Source organism: Trifolium pratense, linkage group LG2, assembly GCF_020283565.1.
Source record: "Trifolium pratense cultivar HEN17-A07 linkage group LG2, ARS_RC_1.1, whole genome shotgun sequence".
Taxonomy (NCBI): domain Eukaryota; kingdom Viridiplantae; phylum Streptophyta; class Magnoliopsida; order Fabales; family Fabaceae; genus Trifolium; species Trifolium pratense.
Window position 1 is genome coordinate 1,196,374 of NC_060060.1, and position 20,254 is coordinate 1,216,627.

At 33.1% G+C, this 20,254-nt stretch overlaps 2 protein-coding genes across 5 annotated transcripts; one reads left to right on the plus strand and one right to left on the minus strand.

The window, feature by feature from the left end:
• The first annotated feature begins 1,493 nt into the window (after positions 1–1,493).
• On the plus strand, positions 1,494–10,379 carry LOC123910876. 4 transcript variants are annotated; one of them, XM_045962158.1, is made up of 8 exons: positions 1,494–1,612; positions 1,758–1,859; positions 4,718–4,850; positions 8,331–8,360; positions 8,599–8,855; positions 9,011–9,440; positions 9,542–9,602; positions 10,199–10,379. In XM_045962158.1, exons 5-7 carry the CDS (start codon positions 8,637–8,639, stop codon positions 9,562–9,564), a joined length of 672 nt encoding a protein of 223 aa, XP_045818114.1. In that variant the 5' UTR covers positions 1,494–1,612; positions 1,758–1,859; positions 4,718–4,850; positions 8,331–8,360; positions 8,599–8,636; the 3' UTR covers positions 9,565–9,602; positions 10,199–10,379. The 4 variants fall into 4 exon arrangements, with proteins under 4 accessions (XP_045818114.1, XP_045818113.1, XP_045818115.1 ...); XM_045962157.1 differs by lacking the exons at positions 1,494–1,612; positions 1,758–1,859 and adding an exon at positions 2,280–2,501; XM_045962159.1 differs by lacking the exons at positions 1,494–1,612; positions 1,758–1,859 and adding an exon at positions 4,422–4,490.
• Positions 10,380–11,871: 1,492 nt separating this feature from the next.
• On the minus strand, positions 11,872–12,577 carry LOC123909123. The gene is made up of 3 exons (XM_045959894.1): positions 12,434–12,577; positions 12,178–12,315; positions 11,872–12,096 (listed from the first exon to the last, which is right to left on the minus strand). Exons 1-3 carry the CDS (start codon positions 12,575–12,577, stop codon positions 11,872–11,874), a joined length of 507 nt encoding a protein of 168 aa, XP_045815850.1.
• Between the last annotated feature and the right edge of the window lie 7,677 nt (positions 12,578–20,254).

The window sequence follows — 20,254 nt, forward strand, 5'->3', positions numbered from 1 at the left end:
AACATTCTCTTCCAACAAGTTTCATATCCTCTCTCAAATACTTAAACACTTTCTCCACCTATTAAACCTTCCTTCCGACACATTTTTCATGTTTCATGAAGCTAAACTTTGGTGTCAAAAAAACATGAAGCTAAACTTTTTAGCTTTTTATTTGCCATGGTAGAAAGGCAATAGATGTGCTTATAGGAAGCACTAATGTGTATTCAAACATGTATTAAGGTTTGTGCCTAACCAAGAATACCTATAGTATTTTGGTCAAGAAACAATCTTCTTTTAAAAGGACGTAAACAATCTCTTCTCCAAAATTCATAATTTAAAATTATTTTTTCCAATTACTTTCATTAAAGACCCCTACCCAGCACAAGTTTTCATTTTTCAGAAACCTTCAATATTGTCTCTCTTTATTTTTTCAATATTTATTTTTTATTTCCTCTCTCCTACCAATTTAATGCATTTGGAACAGATCAAAACACTCATCGATTATTAATGTCTAGAACTGCAATGGTTGTGTTGCATTGCAAAATACAGTAAAAAAAGCACCGTAAAAGATTATTGTGATACTATTCATTTCAGAGTTTTCATTATTGCACTCAACAACTCAAACATCACTAATTTATAACCATATGTACAGACATCTGAAGCCCCGATCCTCCAAAGATGGCGAAGTATCGTGTCCGATACGTATTCGATACTGATACTCGTCTGATACTCTTCGATACACGTATCGGAAAAGTGTCGGAAATTAATATTATTTTTTAAAAAAAAAATATAACCGATACGTGTCGGATACTCCGATACGCGTATCGGAAAAGTATCGCACAATTAATGTTTTTTGATGATGAAAACGTAGGAAAAGAGATTGATACAATTCGTGTTTTCTCTTAAGTATTGAACGTTAGAGTATGATGTTACCAAATATAAATAAAGATATTTTTTTTCTCAAAAAATAAAAATAAAGATATTTTCTTGTCACCTTTAAGTAGCATAGTAGCCTAATTAATGATTTGAAATTTCACCTTTAAAGTAGATAAGTGAGATGTCTAGCTAGAGTTTGAAGTCAACTCATGCATATAAAATACGACGTTTCTACCAATTGAGTTAAACTCACATGAACAACAAATGAAGATATTTATTTCTATAAAATTTTGAATTTCACATTTTTTAAGTAGTTCAGTAGTTAGAAATTCACCCGTAAATAAATGGTGAATCACGAGTTTGAACTTCAATCCTATAATGCAATATTTCTGTCAATTAGGTTATGTTCACGAGAATTTTGACTTTCACATTTAATAATTGTCATAAAATTGAAATTATTTTCCATAATGTTTCTTTAATAATTATGTATAAATAAATAAAAATTACGTTGAAATAAATAAATAAAAGCGAGGGTACATCAGGAAAACTACAAGAAATCCCAGGACAGTTTCGGAATAGTAAAATAATCTTTCTCACCACTAATAAAAATGTTGGAACCCTAATTTTTATCACTCTCTAAGTACTTCGTTCTTCTATACCTCGGTTTCTCTCTGCCTGCGGCTGAGTATTCCAAACGATTTAACATTCTCTGATTCTGTTCGGTTCCTTCAGCTTCCAAGAAAAAGAACAACAAAAGGTAATTTTATCTTCTACATTTTTTGTGTGCTTTCTTCTTACATTATCATATTATTATTAATATTTTAAAAATTTTAAAATCCCAATCCATTTCTTCAAGTCACTGATTTCTTCTAATTTTGTGGTGTTGTTTTGTCTCCAAACAGATCTATGAATGAGGCAACAAAACACCTTTGTTATGCTTGGTTGGCTCTATTGTTTGTAATGTCCAACCATCTCCGACTGTAATTTCTTTGATTAAAACAAAGGTATTAATATATTTTTTTTACAAGAATTATTTATTTTTGGTATGAGTTATTATTTATTATTATTTAGATTAAATATGTTTTTAGATTTTATAAAATTAGATTCTTTAAGATATAAAAATAAATAAAAATTATGTTATTTTAAGGTACTTTATTTAATTATATTCTGAATAATGATAAAATATTCAACTCGAGCAGAATGAGGTTGATCACCAATCACCCAATATTGAGTATAGCACTAGTGGAGGTAAAATATTTAATAATGTTATGGTTTTAGTTATGAATAATGATAAGTAATCAGCGGTGCATGTTATATTATGAATATATAATTACGTTTTTAATTAAGAAAATGTTGTTTTTGTTTTGCCAAATTTTAACAATGTGATCATGTGTGACGTTGGTGATTGATTTTGTAGCGAGCAGAATGAGGTTGAGTTGAATGACAATGTGGAAATTGTTAACGACATTGGGGATGAAAATGCGGGGAGGGATGGTTTCAGAAGGGTGCGTCGGCGCGGCATAGCGACTCCTCCAGCACCTCTTACAAGAGACAGAAGAGAGAGGAAGAAACCCGATAAATTTACGCACTCAACTGATCACATGAAAGCTATGCGCGCAAAACTTAAAAGACAAACGAAGAGAAAGGTATGTTTAGTTTTCTTTTTATTTGCATGGTTTTATTTTTTTCGCACTCCATTATTGTTTATGTATTTTATCGTGTCTTCTATTTTCCTATTACTTTAGAGCATGATTCAAATATTATTCTCTATTCGAAAGAAGTGTGGGATTTCGTTTAGGAAGAGTAATACCATTCTTGGTCCTGGTTTGCATAGGATGCACATTTAGAGGGTTAATGAAAGGTTGATTAGGATGAGAAGTGATAGGGCTAGGTGTAGAAGTTCTAGTCTGATGGGAATTGATATGAATAATAAGTATAAAAGAGTGAAATAGATATAATATGATGATAATACTGTAACTGTATTGATGTGGATAACAATTACAGATAGAAAATAGTACTGGAAACTGTAAACAATCTGCTAGTACTGGTACTAACAGCCAAAAGCATAGGATGCTCCCTAAACCACCAACAGAGTGGTTCCCACTAATTAACCAAAATCAGAATCAATTATTCCTTGTACTGACACCACCTTTTAAGGCACTCACTCACATGCACCTCTTCAAGAATCATTTGTCCACGTCATCATTCCCATTTCCCATTCCTTTCTTCCTAGTATAAACTTTCCACACACGAGGCTTGGGCTGATTTCCAAGGCCCACAATAGCTTGATCCATAATCCTATCAACACTCCCCTCCATAACAGCAGCCTTGTCCCCAAGGCTAAATTCTGGAAATTGACTACGCAGAAAATCATCATCTTCCCAAGTCACATCATCCAATGATTTTCCCTGCCATTTAATCAAACTCTGATGCACCATCGATCCCTCCTTAGCAGCTATTCTAGTTCCGACTACTTGTTCAGGATACACATCATTAACCTCATCAATCTCCAAATCCTTAGGCAAGTCACCTTGACTGTGATAATCACCAACTGCCTTCTTCAACAAAGATACATGAAACACGGGGTGAATTTTAGATGTCTCGGGCAATTGCAGTTTATAAGCCACCTCACCAACCTTGGCAAGAATTTTGAAAGGTCCATAGAAACGGGGAGCAAGTTTCTGGTTGATTCTTCTCACCACTGACTGCTGTCTGTGAGGTCTGAGTTTTAAGAAAACCCATTCATCAACTTGAAAACTCAAGTCTCTCCTCTTCTTGTTAGCATAAGAAGCCATCTGTTCTTGAGCTTTCTGCATATGTAGCTTAAGTTGTCTCAGTGCTTCATCTCTTTCACTTAACTCCATAGCAACAGCAGGTACCTTAGTTTCATTTGAGGAAAACTGCACAACAGTCGGAGCTTGTCTACCATAGACCACCTCAAATGGTGTCTTCCCAATGGAAATATGGTACGTGGTGTTATACCAATATTCGTCCCACGAAATCCATGTAGACCACGTCTTAGGATGGTCGGAAGCAAAACATCGCAAATAGCTTTCCAAACATCTGTTGATCACCTCCGTTTGGCCATCCGTTTCGGGATGGTAAGCCGAACTCATTTGTAATTTAGTACCCTGCAACTTAAACAATTCCATCCAAAAATTGCTAACAAACAGCGGGTCTCTATCACTAATGATAGACTTAGGAATGCCATGTAGTCTAACTATTTCCTTCACAAACAATTCAGCAATGGACTTAGCAGAATAGGGATGTTTCAGCAGTATAAAATGACTATATTTCGATAAACGATCAACCACCACTAGTATAGCATCAACCCCTTTTGACTTGGGTAAGCCCGTGATAAAGTCTAAAGAGATATCTTCCCAAATGGCATTTGGAATAGGAAGCGGCTGTAACAAGCCCCCTGGTGTAGTAGCAGAATATTTCTGCCTTTGACATGTGTCACAAGCCCGAACAAAATCCCGCACACTTCTTTGCATTCCCACCCAATACAAATTCGCAGCCAGCCTTCTATAAGTCCTAAGAAATCCAGAATGGCCTCCTACAGGAGTGCAGTGAAACTCTTCTAACAATAAAGGAATGGATGGTGATTTAGGGGAAATAACCAACCTCTCATGGTAAAACAAAACTCCATTCTTAACACAATATCCAGATTTAGCTTCAGGATTCTGCTGTACTTCCCGAACTAATTTCTGAATGTCTTCATCAGCCATTACCTCATCCAATAGCTTCTTACTGTCTATCCATGTTGGATAAGACAGTAAGAAGAGTATTGATTGTGTTTATTTCTTTGTTTCTTACTGTAGAGTATTGATTGTGTTTATTTCTTTGTTTCCGAATGCAGTGAGGAGCTGCTTTCCATGGCTGATATTGTTACTCCAAATGTTAAAGAGGCGGCAGCTTTACTTGGTGATGGGATAATGAAGTCAGTTTATGACATGCCTACTGCTACAAAATTGTTACATGACTTGCAACAGGTTTGTTGCTACTGTGGAAACATACTGAATGTTTGGATATGTTTAACTTTTGTTATAAATGCACAAACTAGCAAAACACTTCATATTTTTTTTTTATTTCACGTGCTTTCAATGTTGGTGTTAATGCTGATGAATTCTTTTCTCTACACTTTTTGATGAACTTGTGACTCGAGCCTGATATGAGAAATATAAGAATGAAGAACCACGCGAAATTATCATCTTTTAGACTTGGCACATAAGGAAATTAAAACCGTATGGTTTTACTGTCCTTTAGATGACCTCACCTCTTCCTAAGGAAATTAAAACCGTATGGTTTTACTGTCCTTTAGATGACCTCACCTCTTCCTACCACAACGGGGGTAGATCAAGAGAGTATGATTTTCTTCGACACGAGAATATCATGTGTAGATGAAGAAATGAATAAACCCGTCAAAATTTGCATGCTTATATTTTATACATAAAAATTGAAAAGAGCGAAAAAGTACACTCATACGATGATGTAGTTAACAAGAGTAATTAAAATATGAGAAAAAACCAAGAAATTGTTTATTTATCCTATAGGACGTGTCTCTCACCGTTAGAAATAAAAAATATCGTTATAGATATTTGATTTAATTTTTCTCTTTTCTCTTCTCTATTCTTCTTTTCTTTCTCTTTTCTCTTTTCTTTTTCATACTTCGGTTATCAATCTTTGAATATATGGATCATTGGATATCTCCTCCAACAGTTTCTGCCTTTCGGCCCACATAGGATACGAAATGATGGTGTTCGATTCGTTTTGGTGTCATTTCTTTGGAATGCTCTCTCTGTGTTTTTTTTTTTCTTGATGATTTCTTTCTCTCTCTCTCTCTCTCTCTCAATGCGTGCGTGTTGATTTCGTTTCTGTGCTTTTTCTTTTTTAATACAACGTTTTGGATTTTCCCGTGCTTTTGGATTCGAATGAACGGTTTAGATTGTTTGTGAGATGGATGGATCGACGGTCGTTTGTTTGCGTTGAAAGTAAGCGGAAAAAGGCTCGAATTTCTAGAACTTCCCAAACAGATGGAGTGATTAGGAATAGTGAAGGGTTTAATAGAAAAAGACAAAAAAACATATCAATTATGAAATAGTGTGATACAGAGTAGTTTATCTTAAATTATTTAATTTTAGTAATCTTATCTTAAATTATTTAATTTAGTAATCTTAATGGTTATAAATATTGTGAGTACGTGATTTCGATAACTTTTCTACTATCAATTCAATTTTGTAATAAAGTGAGCTAATTAATTCCAATACATTTTATTAATTGAAATTTAAATGATTTTTTTCACTAGTACCGAGTCTACAAAATTTTACAAAATTATTTGGATGTATGTAAATAGTATTAAAAATGGTAAAATATTAAATTATTTAATTTTAGTAATCTTAATGGTTATAAATATTGTGAGTACGTAATTTCGATAACTTTTCTACTATCAATTCAATTTTGTAATAAAGTGAGCTAATTAATTCCAATACATTTTATTAATTGAAATTTAAATGATTTTTTTCACTAGTATCGAGTCTACAAAATTTTACAAAATTATTTGGATGTATGTAAATAGTATTAAAAATGGTAAAAGAATAATTTGTACGCGGGGAGGATCTATATATGGGTAATGTTAATTGTGTTTTTGAGACATATGTTAAATAATCAACGAAAAGAAATTTTGTATTGAACATTGAACTCATCTTTCTTTTAATCAAAGATCACTAACTAATCCCTACTATAGAACAGAAAACATTTCAATAAATATATATATATATATATATATATATATATATATATATATATATATATATATATATATATATATATATATATATATATATATATATATATATATATATATATATATATAAATAAACACATTTAGTAGGTATAAATAACATTGCATTTATGAAGTTGAGTTTTAGTAAACAAAGCATGAAAATGTAAATGTGATGAATACTAATGCGGACAAATATATGTACAAATGCTACTTATGAACTAGCAAATAGACAGGCACAACATTGTTCGTCAGCCTACATTAATTTGTTGTGAACAATTATGTACATCAGAAGTTGAGACAAGAACCATCTAATGTACATCAGAAGTTGTGATTAGAAAGATGAAGGTAAAGAGAGAGGAAGGTTCTACCCTATACTATTTTCTATGTAAATATTTTTAAAAATAATTATATAACTTATTACAGAATGAGTTTGATTCGCAAAAGAGTTAGTTCTGGACAAAACAGTACAAGCAAGAGCGACATGAATCCCACTGTCATAGAATAACATGTATCAACTGCCACATCCCAACAAAGGATGTTTATTTTCCTTTACTATTTTCTTTGTAAATATTTTTATTTTAAAACTACATTATTTCATATCCTAAACAAGCCTTAATTTCTTAATTTCTTAATCATCATCACGAACTCTAATTTCTTAACAAAGAAACAAAATCTGCATTAAATATTCTCTTCATTTTTTTTATAAGATTAATTTGACAAAACACATATATTAAGAAAATTAATTTTAGTATTAAATTGGTAGATAAATCATACTAATATTTAAGAAAATAACAAAAAAAAAGTATGAGAAGTCCTAGTTACTTTTCGTTTGATCAGAACCAGCCCTTACGCGCTCTTCTTCGTTTCCATTTCATAATAAATGCAGAAAACCAAACTACCCCCTTCCTTTCTGCTATATTCTTTAATTCTTTCATTGGAAATAGATTTATTCTCTTGTCCCCAAATAAAAATCTGTCTTGTCAACTTTTTTGTTTAATCTCTCACCCGCCCCTAATAAATATGAAGAGGAAGACTGTGGTGTCAGTAGCCTCCTCCTCATCCTCATCTTCATTTTCTACAGTGAGGAAGGTAGTGTCTACAGAACAGGAACGAGATCGTCAAGAAGGTTTCAATCAGGTGTCTATCCCGTGCTCTGTATTTTATTTTTAATTTATTTTTAGCAAAAATGTTTGGTTTCTACATCCTCAGCTTCAATTCTTCTTCGAGTGTGAAACCAAACCTTTTCAGTTTGCATGCATTTTGCTTCGAGTGTGAAAATTCTGCTGATGTGCTGCTGTGCTTTAGGGTTAATTTTAGGGATTTGATTTGAACTTGAGCAAGTTTGATTGAAAAGTAGGGTTCATATTAGGGATTTTTTGATTGCAGTGATTGATTCAATTGATACTTGATAGATGTTATGAAATGCTCGGTTAAGATGATTAACTTGTTATTGTTTTCCTTGTTATTGTTTTCCTTTCCTTCCAAATAACTTGATTATGCTCCTATCTATCTAGAATGTTTGAGTTTATGCTCCTATCTACTATCCTATCTACTGTCTAATGAAGCTGCTATGAAATATTTACTCAGTTTAGGATTTTTGAAATCTTGGATTTGTTTTTCGTTTTTTTTTGTTTTATCAGAAATTGTTGATTTTAGTAAACAATTGATTTCTTTCTGTTTTTTCATTCAGAGGAAGCGCAAATTTCATGCAATGAATCAGGTATTTGAGACCATATTGAGATTTTGAGTTAATATATGTCCTAATTTTTTTTCTACTTATTTTTTATTGATTTATTTATATTTATTTTTATATCACTAGTATTCAACAAATACTATATATATATATATATATATATATATATATATATATATATATATATATATATATATATATATATATATATATATCTTTAGTCTTAGTTGCTGATGCTTCATCCTTTATTCATTTCTATTGGAAGCATGTGCAACAACCGGAATGGGATCCTACCAAGGATAAATGGTCACACTTGCTGCTGGTCAACAAGGAGCCTTCTCAACATGGGGTGCAAATAAGCCATCGGGTGCAAATAAGCCACCTTTGAAGACAGTCAAAGGGTGGGAAATGGTTGCGGATCTATTCAACGCTCAAATGTTTCCTCCCGATATGCAACAACATCACTTTAAAGCTACAGATATGAGCTGCAGACTTATGTTTTTAAAAAAACAGTTTGAGAAGGTAAGGTTTGATAGAAATGAATACGAAAATAAAAGTTTTAGCTAATGTAATAAAAAGATCAATTGTAGTTCCAAAAACTCCATATGTTTTATTTATTTCAAAAAACTCATATGTATGGAATAGAGATATTTATCATAAGTTTTATTCTCTATCAGGTTAAAATAAAGCCGGAGGGATATGGACCAGAATTCTTGGACTCATTGAAACAATTGTTTAAAAAGCATAAGCTGACTATCCCTCAAATTATGCTAGATCATGGTGATGAGATGGAAAGACCCAGCTACAAAAGTCCTAAAAGAACCCCGTCTGGTTCTAGTGGGCGATACAAACCGTATCCCCGTGCGAACTCACCGTATCCCGGTGTGAACTATACTACTCCTTCCAGTGCTGCGACTACATCGAATGCCTGTCATGCCTGTCAGCCTCGTAACAAAATTCGTGATGAATGTTCGAAGATATTGGTTTCACAAGAGATGAACTTTGATATCATCCATTCCATTATGGAGCGTATTACTTCAGAAGAAATGAAAAAGTTGATAGATTGTCCTGTTGAACACAAGACGTATTTTGCCCAACAATTGGAACGTATGTCGATTTCCATCCCTTATAATTCTAAATATGATTTTTTAAGGGTATTTTTTTAATTTGTTTTGTTTGTGTTTTTTGCTTTTTGTTGATGAATATAGAGATTTATGCAACTCCACATTAAGGTAATTTTAAGGCCCAGCCATACAACTTCACATTAAGGTAATTTTTATTGCTTTCTGTTATGGACTATAATATGAACCATGAAAATATAAAAATGAGCATTGATATTCCAATTGAGGGTTGCAGTTTAGTAGCAATTAATTTATTTTGAAATTGTAAAGATGCAATTAAAAAAGAAACATTGTTTTGTTAAGGGCATGAGCAAAGTTTTGAAGTTAAATTGAGCAAAGTTTTGAAGTTAAATTGCTTGTTTTTGCGTCAATTCATGTTAGTGTTTGAATTGTTGCTATAGGATAGTATTAGAAGCTTGTTTAAAAGAAAACTAGAATAATTGTGTGATGAAGGTAATATTGGAATAGGGACTAAGAGCCTTATAGGAGAAAATGTGGTTGATTTCATGGTGGTTTGTTTATTTTAATAATTATTAGATGATGTACATTACTAGATATTACAATAGTCTAGAAATATCTATCTTTACAATGTATATGAAGTAGCTTCTAGAAATTTTCATCAATGATGAACCGGATTCTTTGCCATTGCTATAGCCGACTTGTTATCGCAATAGATTATATTAGGCTCATATTTTTGGCAGTTCTATCCATTGTTGCCATCTAACATTTCTGCCTATTTTTTAGCTGGTTTCAAGGATGATGAGGATGAGGATGAAGATGTAGAATTTGCTAGCATGGTTCCGAGGATAATTTGTAACTGGCAGTAATGCCGTAACTTCATGCAACCTGTTTAATGTTGGATTTATTTTGAGATTTGTTTAATGTTGGATTTATAATTATGTTGAATTTTTTAACTATATTGTTAGTTGTGTTGATTTGATGTTGTGTTTGATTTTTCTCATAAAATGATATTAACATGTTATTTATTTATTTTAACTGTGTCAAAAAATAAATAAAAAAATAATCACAAGTGACTATTTTTTGTTATTTTTCAAAAACCAACTATATATAAAAAAAATGAAAAATTTAGAATAATTTTTAACATAAATTAACATAATAAAAAATGCATAAATTTAGAACATGCCGGTTTGGCCGCTATGAAAAGAGCGGCCTGACGGTTAATAATATTGATAAGTTATACCCATATATTTTTTTTTTATAACAATATAGGTTTTCAAAAGTTTGAATTTTTTGTTGAAGTTATACCCGTAAATTACTATCTCATAATCTCTCTCGTCGCTTCATTGAACCAACGGGAAGAAAAGTAACTGCCTTCTCTCTCTCGTAATCTCTCTCGTCGCTGCTCTTCACTGCCTTATCTCTCTCTCGTAATCTCTCTCGTCGCTGCTCTCCTCTCACTCGAAACCCACCGCTGCTGCGCCGCGCCACCATCTGATGTAAGCTCTGTCTCTCTCTCCCCGCCATCGCCCTCTTCATCTCGTAATCTCTCTCATTGTATGGAAGAAGGTTTTTTTGTTGTGTGATCAATTAAATTAGGGTTCTATACTTCGATGTGATTCTGATTAATTTATATGAATGTGCTTAAAATTGAGTTTAAGCAATACTTTCAATAATCATATGATTACTATTATCATAAATTCAACGTCGATCATCTCTGGACAAATTGAACAAACACACTTTGTATTAATATAATAGCACTATGAAAATAGTAATCATCATGCTACGAAAATACGAGGAGTATTAGTGTATTATATTTAATTATCTTTGTATTATTTTTAAAAATTATAAAATTATATATTTTAAAGACCGTTGTTGATTTATTCAACAAGGTTGAGAGCTTACAGACCGTTGTTGATTTGAAGTACTTTAAGTAATACTTATTTAACTTAATAAGTTAAAATCAAACAATCGTAAAATTTGAGGTCTGTACTACTAAGTTTCAAATTATATTATATCCAATATGACATCCAAGACACTAAAGATTGTACGATGATGTCAAGGTTAGACCAAAAAGAAACAAAGATTTTTTACAGAGAAAAAAAAAAAAAACACACTAGGCTAAAACAAAAAACCGAGATCCATTTCAGCTTCCTCCTCATTATCTCTTTTCTGCATAGCTTCAAGGAATGGTCAAGTGTCAAGTTCCCTCATTCTATTCACACCAATACGGCCTCAAGTTTCAATCTCTTTAATGGCCTACAAGATTGAAAAAATATTATCATTTACCACTAAATCTTTCAAAAAGTATGAGAAAGCTTTAAAGATTGGAAGTACTCGGATTCTATATACATATGGTAGTATAAAACAGAAGAACATTGTATATGGTATTCTATGGGAATATCATTCGAGGGAATGTAATTTCATACCTTGAAACAAACACGTTAAGAAATATTTGGTTAATGGTCCAGCGATAGTCCCTCCACCGCGTCAGACACCTCTTCCAAAGCATCGAATAAAATGGCAGATGATGTGTTGGCATGCTTCTCCGGAGATCGAGCAACCTCCAACTTGGCTTCCAAAATCTTGATTTTGATTGATAAAACTTTGCACCTTTGGCACTCTCTAGAAGAACCTTCCCCTCTTGCAAACGTACGAGGACTCTTACCAGCTAGTGAACAACCCTATGGTACCAGATAAGCAGTAGTAATTTAAAATATATTCCTTAGGAAAAAAAAAGGGCAATAAAACAGCATTTTACATACCTGCAGGGAGCACACTTCCACGTCCTCCTTATTGTATCGTACAAGAGCACACATACCATCACCGCACGAACAACGCCTGAGTTCATCCTCCCACAAAAAGAAGTTGCAACCCCAATCCCAGCTCCCATTTTCCAATTTCTGATTCAGTAAGTTCACATATGACTTCAGACAGTCAAATTTCATATGCAATTTCACATAGTCCATATAAAACTATCTAAGGGTTAATGAAGTTATATAATGGCCAACTCTTGTTTACCTTTGATTTTGTACAGCAGTAGTACATTCTATTTTTGTTTTTAGACGAATTTGAACGTAACCGTAACATTATCCCCATATTGCACCGGCAAAAAATTACATATGGATCCATCTGCAGCTCAATGTGCATGTGAGCATAATTCATTTGTTAATTATATCACTAAACAGAACAAAGGCCTAAAATTGAAGTGAAAAAACGAAACCAAAACAAAAATCGTAATGCGGCGGAGACGCAGCATCCGACAGCATCCGGCGTGCTGCCGAGTTGTACAAGGTTTTGAGTTTGTGGGGATAGTTGTAGATTGCAGAACATTCGACATAGAGAAAAAATACATGCAGATTGCAGAACATTCGACATAGAGAAAATGGAAAAAAGTTAGATCCTTACAACATGCATTTTTTAGAGGAGAAGGAAACTATGAAGTATATGACGGTCGTTTGATAGAGTTGGTAATGGTGATTGCACCGATGAAGAATATGACGGTGATTGCGCCGAAAACTAGCGGCGGTTGAAGTATAGAAAGAAACGAAGGAACGAAGGAAATGAGTGAGTGAGGGTCAAAGGAGTATGCTAACAACAAATTAACAAATAATAGAGGGATTAAAAACACTCAAAAACACTATCAAAATAGAGGGTTCAAACTTCAAACACACTATCAAAATTCACAAACACTACCAAAACCTAGAAAATTAGCAATAGTAAATTAGACATTAAATTTGTAACCTGAAACTCGTTCCTGTTCGAGTGAGTGAGGCAGAGATGTTGAGAGGTGACGGCTGTTGGGTGGCGCGGCGGTGGGTGACCTTGCGGTGTTTTACAGTCCTTTAACACGTCAAACACAAAGTTTCGCCGTCTGAATGAAAGAGTTGGAAAATTGGAGAATGATGTTATCTTTTTGCTGAGTGTTGATGCTTCTGGTGATTGCAAAAATTGGAAAATTACGAGAGCTCTCGCCATTGTTTATGAACCTATTGAAAATAAACAGAAGCATCAACATCTCCACACCGAACCATGAACATTGAACCCTTCAACGGGGTACACCTATTAGGGTTCGTGGGAATGGACCACGGTGGTGAACCGGGTTTGATTTTGGGTTCAATGTTCATGGTTCGGTGTGGAGAGAAACGAGTGAGAAAAGAGAAAGAAGATGAAAATGGCGGTTTTACTGTTTATTTTCAGAAAATTTCATGTTCATTTTTGTCCCATTTGTCTTCGATACGACATCGTTTTCATCTTCTTCTTCCTCACTATTATGAATGATGTTATCTTTTTGCTGAGTGTTGATGCTTCTGGTGATTGCAAAAATTGGAAAATTACTAGAGCTTGTTCACAGATTCATCCTTTTTGTTTTTAGCGGTGTTAAATTTGTACTTGTACTCTATCTATTTGAATGAATGAACATCCTTTTATTTTTGTCAAAAAAATAAAAAAAAAGATCATTTTACTTTATAATTAATTATTGGCAAAATTACACTACAAGTCCTTTATCTTATTTTTTTGTAACATTTTGGTCCTTTATCTTTTTTTTTGTAACAATTTGGTCATTTATCTTTGTTTTTGTAACACTTTGGTCCTTATCTTATTTATTTATAAAAAATAAAGGATCAAAGTGTTACAAATAAAAAAAGATAAAGGACCAAACTGTTACAAAAAAAGGGACTAAAGTGTTACAAATAAAAAAATAAAGGACTAAAGTGTTACAAATAAAAGATAAAGGACCAAAATATTACAAAAAAAAAATAAAGGACCAAAGTGTTACAAAAAAATAAGATAAAGGACTTGTAGCGTAATTTTGCCTTAATTCTTTAACTAGTGTTTGAGAGAAAGTACTTAACAATTTTCTTCTTCTATTGGGTGGCAAGACTTAAATCGAGTTTATCTAGATTAACTCCTCAACCATGTCTATAAATTTATTAAACTGAAGCCAGACACATTTACTTTCACCTACCAAATATTAGAAATTTAAACTATTATTTATTACTAACATTGAGAAGGCAAATCAATCTTTTCTATGCCAATTTTTTTCTTTCTTTTTAACCTTGTTTTCTCTTTCTTTCAAACCATCCGTTTTTACTTATACTGTACTTGCTTGTTACTCATTTTTGTTTCTCTTCCTTGAAACTATCATATACTACTTGTTTGTTTCTCTTCTCTCTCTGATATATTTTCACTTCACATGCCTTGAATCATGCTTTAGATTGGTTTATATATGTCTCTATTGCACAAGAACTGTTTGATTTCTCGGTCTCCTGCTTCACAATCTAATTCTCTGGTTTTTTTATTTTTTATATATTCATATTTCTTTGCTCTATTTAATGATATCACTGGATTTTTTCTAGATCTATTTGTCCGTCTGGAACCGTTTAAGTGTACCCGCCTAACCCGAGACCCGTTTTACCCGAATCTCAAAAATGGTTCGGTATGGACTACACTTCTCCACCCGTGGATTGGGCCGGGTGGTATTTTTGCGCCCGAATCCGACCCACCCGGCCCGATGTCCACCCCTACCGTCAATATTATACAAAAAAAATGGTCACTGCTATTTAATTGAAACATATTAATAGGCAAGTTAGACACGACAGATTTCTAACCATCAACTTGAAATGTTTGTGTAAATTCCAATGATATGCATTGTCCTTTTGCAGTCATGCACCAAAATTGCACTTGATTTATCAGTAACCACAGGCTGCTGGAACATGGAGCAACTAATGCATCTTTCCACACTAACTATAAATTGTGCTAACATAGATACTAACACTGGGAGTTCAAGAAAACGTCATCAAACTAATATTTACTTTCTACTTTATTTTCCTTTTTCTATAACAAATATGTTGATAGGTGCGGGTACGGTACCGGTACCCGATACAGGTACTGGTACGGGATACGACATTTTTTGAAAAAAAAAAATATGGATATGGGCATAAATTAAGGTACGAATACGTACCCGGTACTGATACGGGTACGTACCCGGTACCGGTACTTTCCTTCAAATGGAGTACCCGTGCATCATTATACTTTTTACACTCTGATCCATATCCTTCTATAACATATATTCTTGCGTTGATATATACTTATTGAGATAAATATGCTCTAATACATACTTGTAAAAGTATGAAACTATTATATTCATAACTTATGTTGGATATTGCCTTGAAAATGATGCTATTGCAGGAAGTCGTGTGCCCAGGTGTGGAGAAAAGGATATCGCCATTGTTTATGAACCTATTGAAAATAAACAGAAGCATCAACATCTCCACACCGAACCATGAACATTGAACCCTTCAACGGGGTACACCTGTTAGGGTTCGTGGGAATGGACCACGGTGGTGAACCGGGTTTGATTTTGGGTTCAATGTTCATGGTTCGGTGTGGAGAGAAACGAGTGAGAAAAGAGAAAGAAGATGAAAATGGCGGTTTTACTGTTTATTTTCAGAAAATTTCATGTTCATTTTTGTCCCATTTGTCTTCGATACGACATCGTTTTCATCTTCTTCTTCCTTCTCACTGAGCAATGTGACCTGCATGCATTCCCGTTACTAATTCCAGAAGAACCAATCTGCCATTAAGGATTATAGAAGTATTTGTTCTCAAACCCTAAACCCCAACATGCAAAAATCCCATATTTTCCCAAGTCTCTAACTAGGGACTCACCTAGATGATGAAGATGATGAAGCTGGTACGAGATTGGGGACGAAAATCTGAGCTTAAGGTTGGATCTTGGCTCATGCAAGGCTTGAAGATGATCTTGGTTCACTCTCTCCTCTTCTTACTTTCACGTTTCTTTCTTTCTCCTTCCAATTCTGAATTAGCAAGAGAAGTGAGGGATTATAACTAGCCTTTACTCTAATTAAGTGGAAAATATGTAAAGATGCCTTGAAAGATTTTGTGACAAATGGATGTAAAGAAAAAATATTGCCTCTTCTGGAAAAAGAGAAAGTAACAAAAGAAAGAATGGTAGACAATGCATCAAAGAATAATTGATTTTGGGTAACGGGGTACACCTGTTAGGGTTCGTGGGAATGGACCACGGTGGTGAACCGGGTTTGATTTTGGGTTCAATGTTCATGGTTCGGTGTGGAGAGAAACGAGTGAGAAAAGAGAAAGAAGACTACCATTTAAGAATTTGGATTCCCAAGATTACCGTAATTCACGCATCTTTTGACATAAGAAGTTATTCGACCAAGATCGAACAGTACAAAAATATGATTGTTATTTTATATCAAAATGATAAGGTTAAATCAGAATCGTTCGATCTCAATCAAATGGATATACCAATGACACAACTGCATAAATATTGTGCAAAATCCCAACTACAGGTGCGCTGGATCAGGATATCTAAAAGCGCAAAAGGTTATGTTATTGAGTTCCGATGCACTTTATTGAAACGAGATTCATCATGACTGAATCGAACTAATCCTTTAGATGGTTAGAACTCTAATGATCATATTGTCATTTATTGATCAGAGAGAGCCCACAGTTTTATTGAGATGTACTCCTTCTGATTTACAATGTGTGACCCAGTTAACTATTTTACGCATGCCAATACATAATTTTGACGATTAATATCTTTAATTGTATAATAATATAAAAATGTTCATTTTTGTCCCATTTGTCTTCGATACGACATCGTTTTCATCTTCTTCTTCCTCACTCTATTATGAATGATGTTATCTTTTTGCTGAGTGTTGATGCTTCTGGTGATTGCAAAAATTGGAAAATTACGAGAGCTCTCGCCATTGTTTATGAACCTATTGAAAATAAACAGTAAAACCACGGTGTTTTACAGTCCAACAGATAAACCACGCGGTTTTACAGTCCTTTAACACGAGGGTTTTCTTCAACGGGGTACACCTGTTAGGGTTCGTGGGAATGGACCACGGTGGTGAACCGGGTTTGATTTTGGGTTCAATGTTCATGGTTCGGTGTGGAGAGAAACGAGTGAGAAAAGAGAAAGAAGATGAAAATGGCGGTTTTACTGTTTATTTTCAGAAAATTTCATGTTCATTTTTGTCCCATTTGTCTTCGATACGACATCGTTTTCATCTTCTTCTTCCTCACTCTATTATGAATGATGTTATCTTTTTGCTGAGTGTTGATGCTTCTGGTGATTGCAAAAATTGGAAAATTACGAGAGCTCTCGCCATTGTTTATGAACCTATTGAAAATAAACAATAAAACCGCGGTGTTTTACAGTCCAACAGATAAACCACGCGGTTTTACAGTCCTTTAACCATTTGTCTTCGATACGACATCGTTTTCATCTTCTTCTTCTTCTTCCTCACTCTATTATAACCATTTTCCCTCTTTATTCTTCTCTACGGTAAATTGGCGGATGAGAAGAGACGAGTAGAGGAATTGCTTGAGTGTAAGGTTATGTTATTGAGTTCTGATGCACTTTATTGAAACGAGATTCATCATGACTGAATCGAACTAATCCTTTAGATGGTTAATATTCAGTTATTTATTTTTCATTGATATGTTATTGAATCTATGATATGCGACATTCATTGCAAAATTCCTTTTAAAAATCATATCAAAAGAATATATTTAAAAAAAGAACATTGATGAACTAGAATAAGAATAAAATCATAAGGTAGATCCATGTTCGATATGCATAATTCAAAAAACATGCCACTTGCCTTTTGTCAATTAGGAAGAAACGATAAGAAGCATAATTGTTAATTTGGAATAAATAAAATCCACAAAATCAACGTAGGATATGCAATTATTTAAGCATCATGCGAGGGAGATATATCAATAATTAATGAGCGAAATCTTGTGTGAGATATATGAGAGGATCAAATCAAACATTATATGAGAGAGGATCAAACATTGGTTGCATCTATCTTTGTAAATTGCATCTGACCAAACCTTTGAAAGAAGAGATTAATGTATGGGCAATTGGGACGCATGGTTTCATTGCTCCTAGATTGATAATAGAATTTGTTCCTTGACAAATAAAAAAAATAAAAAAATTGTTTCTTATGTTCCTACCACATGGAAATGGACCCTATTATTATTTTGGCAAAATTATGTCTACTGTTGTTTTACTTATATGTCTGTAGTAGATAATATGTATTTTTTTTTAAAAAAAATAAATAAGTATATTCTTAAGTTTTTCTCGCTCCGGATAGAATTTTAAGTTCCATTACAAGCACGAAATTACATTTCTCATAATTTTCATTGGATCTGGGTTCTCTCACGTTATTCCTCTCCTGTTTCTTGTCCTGCACTGATCTGAGCCGTTCATCTATTAATCTATGTTATTGACTGCTACAATAGATTTAAATCAATGACTGGAATTTGCACAAGACCATCCAATGACAAAAGAGGATCCGACAATGTGTCCCATTCCCATTTTACGGCTAATGGAATTGGATGAATGTGTCACCCACCATGTTAATTTTTACTCTATTAATGTTGTTAGAAGTACCATTGCGGCCTCATATACTCCCTCTTGTTTCATATATATAAACAAATTTTTACTTTATTAATTCATTGAAATATTTGATGTAGTTATTAAATAAAACAGAAGGGAGTAACTATAATATGATATAGTCGTGTACCAAAAGCTTTCCTGTGTACAAAAGTGTTACTACTTGTGGTGGTATGGACCTGAACTTGCTTTAAAATAAACCTTACTATTTTTAGTAAAATTTGATAAATAATTATATCTGTTCATATTTTTTATTATTATAAAATTTATTTTTTACTAAAAATGATAATTAAGAGTTCACTTTATACCATAGCAATTCATTTTGAAGAAGAAAATGTATGATCATTCATATCACATGGCAGTTTAAAGATGCCAAATGGCCGATCAATGCACGGTGATAGACATCCTCAACCATATATCCTAAAAGATACACATTGTAATCCATTGTGATTTGTTTGCAAAAGTCTAAACTGATTTTCATTTATTTAAGAGCATTTTCAGTTTTTTTTTTGAAGAAGCTAAATTAGCCCACCCAAATTAGCGCCAGAGAGAATCGAACCTCAGATCTCAAAAGGAGCACACTCTCAGGTCCCAAGTCAATACCAATGCACCAACCAAGTGGGTTTAAGAGCATTTTCAGTTGTGTAACTAATTCCGGTTGGTCAACACATTTTTATGTTGGCTCTTCTATAGAAAATAATAATATATTTTTGCTGCTATATATTCGGAGTTTTCAGGTGTTGCTTGTGGTGATTTCGTTTTTTGGGATTTTCCTTTAGGGTCTTTTGGTTATTTTGTAAGGAGATAATTTTTCAAATGCTCTCTTTAGAGTTTTGGCCATTTGTTTTTAGGTGTGAAGGTGAATTTTGTTTTTTACGGTTCTTTTGTACCGTAGATTGTATTAATAAAATCTTAATTATAAAAAGAAATCATTGAGAAGAAGAAAATATATGATCATATATGAAGTCAGGGGGGATCTAGACATTTAATAATGGCGTGGTCAAATATCATAGAAATTATACACTAAATTATATATATAAAATAAAGTATAATGTTTTTATGTTGCCATTTTTATTAGCTTTAGTATATCTATTTACTTAACTAATTACACCTTTATTTTTATATATTTTTCTCCAAATCCTAACTCTGCTTGGGTATCTTTAGTAGGTTATTTTGTAGTTGCAACCAGCTTAGCTATAAATTAATCTTGTGTGACAATATTGTAGCCTATTTTAATATTTTTCATTTATATATTAACGCCTAACTTTTATTAAAAAAATAGATCCTTTTAATATGGTAACGATTCTATAAAAATTATAAGGGGTATACTCATTTTATCTTAAAAGTTAATATTATGATAATTGAATTGAATCTTAGTATGATTT

Excerpts from the sequence above, each read along its gene's own strand:
- LOC123910876 (XM_045962158.1), top strand. The coding sequence starts at position 8,637 with ATGGTCACACTTGCTGCTGGTCAACAAGGAGCCTTCTCAACATGGGGT. Across the intron at positions 8,856-9,010 it reads TAAAAAAACAGTTTGAGAAG|GTTAAAATAAAGCCGGAGGG; the intron begins GTAAGGTTTGAT and ends ATTCTCTATCAG. Across the intron at positions 9,441-9,541 it reads TTTTGCCCAACAATTGGAAC|AGATTTATGCAACTCCACAT; the intron begins GTATGTCGATTT and ends TGATGAATATAG.
- LOC123909123 (XM_045959894.1), bottom strand. The coding sequence starts at position 12,577 with ATGAATTATGCTCACATGCACATTGAGCTGCAGATGGATCCATATGTA. Across the intron at positions 12,316-12,433 it reads ACTGCTGTACAAAATCAAAG|AAATTGGAAAATGGGAGCTG; the intron begins GTAAACAAGAGT and ends TTACTGAATCAG. Across the intron at positions 12,097-12,177 it reads TGGAAGTGTGCTCCCTGCAG|GGTTGTTCACTAGCTGGTAA; the intron begins GTATGTAAAATG and ends CTGGTACCATAG.